At 40.5% G+C, this 10,060-nt stretch overlaps 2 protein-coding genes across 2 annotated transcripts in view; one reads left to right on the top strand and one right to left on the bottom strand.

Annotated features, from left to right (window-relative positions):
• The window catches only part of DNAI7 (dynein axonemal intermediate chain 7), a gene marked incomplete at its 5' end in the record, with an annotated part of 19,637 nt that extends 11,880 nt beyond the window's left edge, over nt 1-7,757 (top strand). Inside the window, 8 exons of the mRNA XM_029085036.1 lie at nt 1,243-1,245; nt 1,311-1,413; nt 3,594-3,760; nt 4,750-4,894; nt 5,639-5,853; nt 6,100-6,267; nt 6,479-6,592; nt 7,482-7,757. Coding sequence (XP_028940869.1) covers nt 1,243-1,245; nt 1,311-1,413; nt 3,594-3,760; nt 4,750-4,894; nt 5,639-5,853; nt 6,100-6,267; nt 6,479-6,592; nt 7,482-7,757 — 1,191 coding nt within the window. The remainder of the gene's footprint in view (nt 1-1,242; nt 1,246-1,310; nt 1,414-3,593; nt 3,761-4,749; nt 4,895-5,638; nt 5,854-6,099; nt 6,268-6,478; nt 6,593-7,481) is intronic.
• A 473-nt stretch (nt 7,758-8,230) lies between these two features.
• Nucleotides 8,231-10,060, bottom strand: part of IRAG2 (inositol 1,4,5-triphosphate receptor associated 2) — a 39,858-nt gene continuing 38,028 nt past the window's right edge. Inside the window, exons 37-39 of the mRNA XM_029085037.1 lie at nt 9,837-9,938; nt 9,561-9,665; nt 8,231-8,474 (exon numbers count right to left, since the gene is read on the bottom strand). Coding sequence (XP_028940870.1) covers nt 8,231-8,474; nt 9,561-9,665; nt 9,837-9,938 — 451 coding nt within the window. The remainder of the gene's footprint in view (nt 8,475-9,560; nt 9,666-9,836; nt 9,939-10,060) is intronic.

Raw genomic sequence — 10,060 nt, 5'->3', positions numbered from 1 at the left:
TCAGCAGATGGTGGCTGTGCAGTTAGATGGTCGCTCCGTGTCTGTGCACTGAAGCTGTTGCCACTAGCAGGATTTCCCAGTACTGTTTCTGGCTGCAGGATTCCCTCCATCATTGCTCCTCCATGGAGTATTTTGGCTTTGGGGGCTGGGGGGGGTTGTTTGGTTTTGTATTCTTGTTACTGAGTTTGGGTTTTTCACTTTCAGTATCACCTGTGACCTGCAGATAAATGGCTCAGATTCTCTATCTAAAATTTCTGCACAAGTAACTCTACACCATCATGTTTTATGCCACCTTCATACATTTGGAGCAACGATCTTTGCCTTTTTCAGCCCCTGACACCTTGCAGTGAATCAGTGCCTGAAATCCCAATTTGCATGGTTCCTTTTTCCTTTTTTGCATCACAAATCTTGTCTTTTGTCAGTTTTCATCTTTGTTTTTCAGACTTCCTTCAAGCTCCTAATTTCATTCCTTCTCTTTTTCTTTTCCAGGTCTTACTCTCAGTCCAGTTTTGTGAATTTTCCTGTTCCCTCTGAAGACACCCCTGCTCTCAGCTACTCTAGTCTCTCCTGTCTGGCTCTTCCTTGAGCTCCCCCGCATTTATGTGCGTAAACACTTCTTTCCCCTCACCTTCTGTCCTGTGTCAGATGTGTGTTCCTCCCATGCACTGGCAGGCTCAGCGCACAGGGGTGTCGGTGCCTCCAGAGGGATGGCTCATACACTGAACTGCGGTTTGCCTGCTGCTGTGCTTCCAGAGGAGCCCGCTGTGACCGGGATCAGTTTGTATCTGGGTTGGAAATTTGGCTGGAAATCTAGGGTAATACTTTGAAAATAGAAAACAGTGTGAGAAAGGGGATAAATATCATGGGCAAGGCACAGGCTGACTGCAGGTGGGGGTTCTGGCAGAATTTCAGTATTGGCTTAAGTTTTCTTTGTGTTGCTCTTCCAGCAGTAAAGTCACCATAAACATAATTTTTGAGTGCATGTACTGCTAAAAAAGTTAAGGGCTTGCATGGTACTTGGGGAGCTCGAGATGGAATTTGCTGTGGAAATGAAGTAGTTATTTTATGTTTATCTGTATTTCTATATCTGGTTCCAAAGTTGGAGAGTTCTTTTAATTAAAACTGGTTTTTTTCTAGCTAGGTAGAAATGATTCCTCCTAAACCCTTGACGCTGTAGCAAGACTGGTTTTTGTAGCAAGTGTTGCTGGAGGCGTGGGCCTGGACTCTTTCTCCTCCTTAAAGGAGGTGATACCCTCTGCTTTGTTGTGTCTGTCTCTCACTAATGAAAAAATGTCTTTTGCTTTTTATAGAGTGCTGTCTCAGTTCAAGAAAACAGCAATACCAGAGCTGATATAAATGAGACCGAGGAGGAAATTGAGAAGAAATCAGAAATCCTGGACATGCCATCACAAGGTATTTGGTCAGTTATTATGTGCATCGTTACAAAAGTACATATTCTACATATTTTATTTTATATAGGGAAGCATTAAGATCGAGATCTCTATGGGAATGGAATAAAGTTTTTAAATATATTGATGTTTTGATAACACTTGAGTTATGTTGACATTTCTATTAATGATTGCTAAATGCAGGGAGCATATAGGATAGATAGGAAGATGGAATTTGTCCCCACACTTATTTTAATTAATTTAGTTATTACTTATTATGTTTACATACATTTGTCTGTTATTATGCATATGTTTGTTTATAGGTGAAACACACAGCCTTTATGAATCTGCCAGGGTGTCTGATGAGATTGACTTCCTCAGAAGAAAATTATTCAGATGTGTATAACGTAGGCAGGCCGGTAGTGTAGGTCTGACGGAGTATTAATGAAACGTGTGCTTAGGGTGAGAGACGTGGGTACACCCTGCTAAAAGAGAGCCCAGTTCCAGGAACTAAAACTGTTTATCTATCTGTCCCACATGAGTTTCAAATTTCTTCAGTGTTGTGGTGTCTTTTGGTTTAATAAGAGTGAGTTTTCTTGTAGTGCTGTCTTAAACAAAACAACTGCAAACTGTTCAGCGTGATTTAGCTGAGCTGTACGGCCTTTTCCTTGTAAAAAAACCACCACACAACACTTTCTGCTGAGCACAGTCCAAGCAACCAATTGTCAGACATGACCCTGAAGGCCACCCAAACCAGGTGATTTTCAAGAGAATATAAGGGACGTGGGCTGCATCTAGAGGAATTTGCTATTTTATTTTGGAAAGGCTTTGAAAATCCCTGTCGCAGTATTAGGTGTAATTTTTGTGCACAGAAGTGAACCAATTATACCCGAATGTCTTCAAGTTTGTTTACCTGCTTTAAAAAGGAGAGAGAGCTTATGAAACTGTGCTTTTGCTGGCATGCTGATGACCTGCAAACCCATCCAACCCCTTTTAGAATAATGCTTGAAAGGGTTCTCGGTTACTACAAATTTGGTGAAAACAGGCAGCCAGGTCAAAGTGAGGAAAACCAGGAAAGCAGCAAGAGAGAAAACAGCGAGAACTACAGCCAGTTCTTCTCTGGATTGCACTTCATTGTACCAGTGTTAAGAACTTAATTTGGCTTGAGGGAATGAATAGTTTTGCTTAGAAGAGACTTACATATTTTTGTATTATTATTTTAAAGAGCAAGTTAAGGTGCAAGCTGCCACTGTGGCTGGTAGTAAAATGGTTCTTGCTTCCTGTGAAGTTTTTGCTTGGAGTATCTGCAAAAGGACATGATGTTGCTGTGTGAAGGCAGTAGAATAAAACTTCTGTATAAAGCAACTAAAGCTGACACTATAAAATAAAATTAACAACACTTTCACTTGCTTTTAAAAAACTTGAAGACAGATTATGTGAATATTTGTTGGTTTGTACGAGTGTGTCACTTCCTAAAAGCAGGTGGTTTTATATTATTGAATGCTTTTTTCTTGATCCCTGTCAACAGTAACTCCTGTTCTCCTTCTGTAACATCTGGTGCAATGTTTTATGCGATTTTTTTTTTAATAAAATAGTCCTTGTCATTTTTTTCTATGGCATTTATGCCTTTTAATAATACTTTTCAATTAATTAAAACTTAAATTCATACATATAATAGATACAGAACTATGCATATAAAAATATGAATTATCTTTGTTATCTGAAAATTTTATCTCACAATGTTTCGCTCTTGCACTTCGTAAATATCAATTGTCTCGTGACCTTGTTGCCTTATACCTTTTTATTTGCCTCATTTCTTTTCATGCCAATACGACCTTGCCAAACCCATCCAAAATGTACTGTGTTGTATACTTGTGAAATTCCTCTGTGATCAGTGATGATGAGACTCATTTTGTCAGTAAAACCTTATTCCTACATCAAGCATTTCGAATTGACTACAAAGTTAGAGCAGAGAGGTATCAATTAAAAAACTCAGTGCCAAAACAAGAAGTGCTTTTTATTGTCCAGCTGTCTGTCTTCCCCCACATTTCAATGAATTGTTAAAAGATCTGGGGAGGACCAGTAGATGGTGCTGGAATGCTGCAGAGTATAAAGCACTTCAAGGGGAAAAATAGTAGAAGTGGGAAATTTAAGTGTCTCAGTTTTAAGCACTAAGTTAACTCATGTTGTTTGGCTGTTTTTCAGTTCAGGACCCACTGATCCAGGAAGAGATGAATGAAAAAGGAGCAGCAACACCTGATGGAAACGTTGTTGATTTGCAGCGGTTTGTACCGGTGGGTGGTGTGTACCATATCGATGCACTGCAGCTTCCACCGCGGGCCAAGCAAATCCAGGACTGGAGTATAGTGGAGGTGAGTGAGTGAGGGAGGGAGGAAGGAGATTACACCCCATGCAAGGAACACACCCTCACCCCTGAAGAGCTGTACCTGAGGTGTGTCACCCCTTGAGCAGCAAACTAAAGGACCAAGTTTTCAAATCATTTTTCAATTACGCTCAGACAAGTTTTGGAGCAGTTGTAGGAAACAGATCAGCCTGCACTGAGAGAGGTGTGTGCTCAGTCACTGCTCACCAGCGTGGCTACCACAGAGAGTTGTACTGGAAAAATGCTCTTAGGCTAAGTAAAAGCAAAGAGAGAAGTGCTTAGTTTTTTCATATATGAAAGACAGACTTGACTTGACGAAGGGTGGTAACAAAATTACTGCCAATCCAGGTCCAGGCTCTGCAAGAGATTTGAGGACTATACCCAGTGCACTCATGGAGCCTGATGCAGCATTAACCTCCATCACAGTTTTTAGTGAAACAGAAAACCTTTGATAAATGAAATTCCCATGCAAACTAAGAGAGCAGGAGTGGGGGCAGATGGGAGGCATGGGATCTTTGTTCCCAGCTGAGCACACAGACCTGCATTACCAGTTGCATGTGTCTACTTTCATTCCCCTTGACCCTGTGTGGATAAAGTGGAATTACACCCGCTTTTGCCACTCAGGTGCTCTTCATTTTGTTGGAGACTGTGAATCTTAAAAAATGACTATGTGGCACTGCCCGATGGGTGCCACAAACAGCATGTGAAGAGTTCAAAGGCCTTTTGGTACTTACCCTTCTACTTTCTTCAGCGTTGTAGTTGGAAATGTGCGATAGTAGCAAACAATTACTACTACTGTTTTACTAATTAGTAAAACTAATGCATATAAATAAAATAATAGAAAACCCAAAATAATTACTAAAAATAATAAAACTATTAATACTAATAAATTAGTGTGTTAAGAAACTCTGGGGGTGATTAGCTGCTACTGCATGTTCTAATAGAAGTATTTTCTGTCCTTTTCCCACCTGGCCAAAGTTACTGGATGCTGGATTGGAGGCGTACCCATATCCCCCAGAGGAGGCTGAAGGTGCCCCACTCACACTGATACAGATAACCCTTGGGCTTCCTGACAGCGTGGTCTATTTTCAGGATCCTGTGGTTGCCCGATGGGATCCTACAGGTAACAACTTAGAACATAAAATGGAATTTATACCTGGGTTTGAGTATTTCCAGAATCCAGCTGTAAAGATAAGAACCAATTCAGAGCCCAGAAATAATCTGGGGACTTCAACGTTAATTTTGTTGTTGTTGTTGTTGTGTTTTGATTCTGCATCACATCTAATAATGGGCTGCCCTTGGAGGCTTTTTACTGTAGCCTTTTAATATGACTGGAAAAAATGCACACCATTTAATGGACAGTAGTAGAAACATATACCACAAATCAAGTGTAACTAGTGTGAAGCCATGTAAAGTCTCCTTTGAGCCAAATTAGCTCCTAACCACATGTATTAAGTTAAAATATGAAAACTAAATATTAAAACCCAAATATTCCAGTTATTAAAAAAGCACAATACACCTCTGACTCCACATTTGTGAAAAAGAGTAGAACCCATTAAGAATGGTTCGAAGTTACTGTTGACAATGAGCTTGTGGACTGCTGTACTGCAAGTAAAAAAAAAGTTACATTAGTATTTATATTTCTTTTGAGATTAAGGAGGAGCTTTCCTGTCAAAATTAGCCCAATCTCCTACTTAAAAACAATTAAAATGAGGGAAGTCTTTACCTTAAATGAATTATCTATAGTTTTTGCCTAATATTTTATCTTAACTGTGAATATTAGTTAACCAAGGATGTTTTTATTAACTAATTCACAAGCAGAAGCTTTACCTGTACATCTTTGGATTTTTTGCATCCTTTTGTTCAGGCCAACAGTGGAGAACTGATGGCATCAGCAACATAAAATACGAGACACAGGAAAGGAGCATCACCTTTGCCCTGGGTGCCTTTCATACAATAGCACTTCTCCAGGATGCTCACCTCAACATGCCTTACCAGGCGTGGGAGTTACGACCTACTGGCAGGGATGAAGCACTGTTTGTAATCACGACAGGCTTTGTGACAGTTCAGATACAAATTAAGGTACTGTCAATACTTTTTTTTTTTATAAAACAGCTGCATATTTTAAAAAATATATAGAATTATTACAATGTCCTTTATTAAGAACTTGGGATGCTTCCACAAGAGGAATTTGTATCTCGCTCTGCCCTGTTTGGTAGATAATGGATGGAGTATCCAGCACAGCAAAGAAGCTGTTACCATCTGATGTCTGAAGCAGAAAATAGCTTTCATGACTATTAAGTTGCTTCTCACTGGTTTGTGCAACAGGGTAATCAGTGTATGTTGTCTTCAGTAGTGGTGGAAGAGAAGGATGTGCTTTCCCACATGACAGGAAAATGGACAAGTCCACTTGACTTAAGAACAGTTTTGAAAAAAGCGGGTGTGAATATTTTCCCAGGGGAGTTTGCTCACAAGTACGTCTCTGTGAACAAGAAGGTGAGTACAAGAGTGTTTGGTTTTCCTGGAGTTTTTTCAACCTATTTTTCACATAGGTAACATTTACTTGTACAAAGACCTGTTGTGCAGAATCAGGTGGCAAGCTGACAGGTGGATTCTGGTCAAAGCAAGCCTTTTCTTATATCTGCATAACACAGGGAATGAGAGTGAATGGTACATAGCTTTTGTAACTTGTACTTTTGCATTACAGGATCCCCTAGTAGAAGTCGGGGCCTATCAACAGATGGCACTGGTTGCATCTGCTTTTGCTTTTGCTTGGAGCAAGTGGAATCTAGAAGCAGGGCCAGAGCAAGTAGTGTTCAAGGTTTGTGGATCTAGACTAAAATTCTAGAGAAAACCAGCACAGAACTGTGTTGCAGTTGAAGAGAGAGAAACAGTTAATGTCTGTGTTACACGTGTCAAACGTTGTCTTCAACCCCTGCCTACACTCCTAGATTGAGTGTTGACTGCTTTAGCGGTGTTCAGTAAAACTTCAGTCTGCTTCTCCACTGCTTCACAGCTCGTGCATTTGTGATGAACAAGAGTTTGAGATCTCTAATGTGCGAGGATGCATAAGGTAGAGACTTGAGCCAAGGCTGGGATGATGTAGCTGGATGCTGATTTTCATAGTAGCAGTCTCTAGAGCTGAATAGCAATCCGAGCTGCAAGTTTAATAATTAATGTCTGGACATTCCTTCTTGTCCAGAAGGGGTTTCATTTGTTCCCTACTTTAAAAGGTAACAACTTAAGCATTGATTTGTTTCCATATGTGAACTAAAACCAAATATGGTTAAAACTCCTCCCAGACAGAAAAATACTCCCAGTTGTCGTTGCTGAAATCTTGAGAAGCTCTCCCACTCTCTTGCATTAAACACACATGACATAAATACAAAGATTTACCCCAATCCTTAATCCCAGGAGCAAGAACTAAAACTAATGATGCCTGTTGTACCCAGCTACTCTCTCAGCAAGTGTCACGAGCAGCAAGAAATTAGGAGCAGCCATCCCTTGCATTTTACAGAGGGAAACTAGATGGAAGATTTTGGTGTTGGTGCAGTACCTGGTACAGTCTCTTTGGCACAGAGAACTAATGTTGTTTTAGGAGTTCAGAGCAGCACCTTGGTTTTTGTTTGTCTTACACTCATAAGGATACTAGAATTTAATACTAGAATTTATACTCTGTCAGCACTTTTTTTTTTTCGCCCCTGCAATAGGTAAGTGAGCATCTTAAAGCAGATTCTCTCAAAGACAAAGACTGGTCACTTTACATGTTTAATGGTCAGAAAGCACAAAAGCTCAAGATCACTGAAACTAGTGAAGCTTTTTCAGAAGAGCTGGAAGAAGATTCTGAGTTCCACTCCACAATCTACCATATGCTTAAAGACTTTGCCAGCAAAGAAGCAATTGCTAAAGTGGAAACAGCTAATTTCCTATTTATTGATGTTGTATATCAGCTGCTCCTTGCAACAGGAGTTTTAACATACTCTTAAATACTGCATGCTTTGCTTTAAAACTTTATTATCAAAAACTTTCAATAAAGTTACATTTCAAGTCTTGAATCCTTTTCAATTCAAGTCATTGGAACAGTTGCAATGACTACCGTGCAAACTTTCCATTTTTGTTACAGCAAAACAAGTTCTTTAGTCTTTTGTGGCTAGACCACTTAGTCATATTTATTGTTAGCTGTATTCAAAATTACTATTTTCCTGAAAGGAAATGAGATCCTTTTAGGTACCTGTGACGATCACTTTTGTCAAAATGCAGGGGGAAGGGTATTTTTCAATCTAAAGTCATGCTTTTAAAAAAAAAAAAAAGAAAAGAAAATATATTTATAATCATCTCCCCAAAAAACACCCACAACCCAACCAAACAAACCCAAATATGTAACCTTAAATACCCTATCTCAGCTTCTCATACTGTCACCCAGAACTTGGAAGTATAATTACAAAAGTCAGAACCTTTGTTATACTGGGGGTGGTCCGTTGTGTTGAAGTCCTGTGTACGGCCACAGCAATTGCTGTAGTGAAGTCCAGGAGTCCCCAGTCCCGACAGGTGCTGCTTCTGCTGGTCTTTGAAGAGACAGCCCAGTGAGAAAGCTTGTAAGAGCAGCAAGCAGCACCAGGATGGAAACAGAAACCCAGAGAGTTTTGTTAGCGTTGGAAAAGGAAGTCTTGAAATGGGATGCCCATGATGACACTAAATTGCATCTGCAACAGAAAAGTAAGTCAGAGTGGTTCAGTTTTTCTTCAAAACTTGTAAGCCCCCTTCCCACCCCACTTCTCCACCTCAACTCTAAAGTAAACCAGACCCCACAAACAAACATACAGATCCCTAGCTATTAAGTGACGAGGCTGTTACTGTATTGGGAGCTACATACAGTGGTAGCTTATGTCCTGGGTTTAAAATGCAGACATCAGTAGGCAAGTTCTCGATAAGCTGTTGAGGTGACTGCCCCAACTCGTAAGTCCACCCATGCTCCCTATACCACACACTGTTTCTGAAGGGGATTCACAAAAGCTGCCTTGCAGATCATTAAGAAATCTTGCTTGTAGAAAGCACTGAAAGTCCTGGCCTTAATTTTTGTCGTTTTCTAGGGCTTTGGTGCCTTCCTGGAGGTTAGGGTTATGTTAGTCTTACCCTCAGCGACTATCCAAATCCTAGACCTCATGACATTAGGTACCTCCACCCTTTATCAAACAATAGGAAAAAAATTGTTCTTGCTGTCCTCTCACTTTTACACACTAGCATAATTGTCTTGTCTCCCCCTGGATCAGGAATGCTCACAGGAGAGGGTATTTATATGGGATAAACAGTTTCTCTGCTGTGATAGCAGACCTCCTTTCCTGTAAGGCAAGAGCATCCAAGGGATCCTTGTTTAGGACAGCAGTCTCTTCCTTGACTTGAGATATTCTGAGAAATTAGCTGGAATAGCTTGGACTTAATCTTGAGAACCACTTGTGTCTCAGCATGTGCCAAAGCTGCTGTTAAGTTTTGCTTGGGCCTCAAATCCTTGATCATTTTTACAAGAGTAGGTGTTAGCCTGACTTAGCAGCCTAGCTGTAACAGCTGTCCCACAGTAACCAAGAGAGGTGGGATCATAGCTCATGAGGCTCCTCTTCACCTCACCATTTTGGATTAGTAATGGGACGAGTCTCTGGCACCTGACATTACTCATTCTCCATTGGTTTGTTTAAGGAGTCATCATTAACAACCCAACTAAGGCTACCGCTTTGCTTCCTCTTCCCCTGTCCACCACCCACTGTTGTACCCGATAATGAGGTGAGAAAACTTACGCTGATTCTAGGTTCCATTTTGATGAACATTTTCCTTTTTCAGAGATACTTTCCTTCCTTGATGGTTCTTCTTGTACTTCAGCAGGTGATTCTGACTGCTCATTTCTGTAAGGAAGCATCAACAGTTACACAGCTTTTCTATCAAGCACTCAATTTGCCAGAGCTCACAACAGCTTTATGTTATAGCCCTGACCAGGTGGTGGACAGTTGAGTTCATTAACAACAAACCAAGCAATCCTGCACACACGCCTCAAAGGAGGCTGCTCTTGAACTCACTTTGTTTCAGAATGTTCATCTTCATACTCTGCCCAGGCATACGTGCTAATGAACCGCTGTAGCGAAGGACGCTTCTCATTTTGCTTTGCTCCCAGTCGTCCCCTGTCATATTTTAAAGACATTTACCTTAATTTCCCCATCAAATATATAGCAGGAAATTAGAAATTCAGCAGCAGCCTATTCATTTGGGTAGACCTTAGACAAGTAAGTTTCAAAATTAGTTG

Source organism: Antrostomus carolinensis, unplaced genomic scaffold (genome assembly GCF_000700745.2).
Source record: "Antrostomus carolinensis isolate BGI_N321 unplaced genomic scaffold, ASM70074v2 scaffold34925, whole genome shotgun sequence".
Classification (NCBI taxonomy): Eukaryota; Metazoa; Chordata; class Aves; order Caprimulgiformes; family Caprimulgidae; genus Antrostomus; species Antrostomus carolinensis.
The sequence above is the reverse complement of the archived record's forward strand: the minus strand, read 5'-3'. Positions and strand labels throughout refer to the sequence as shown.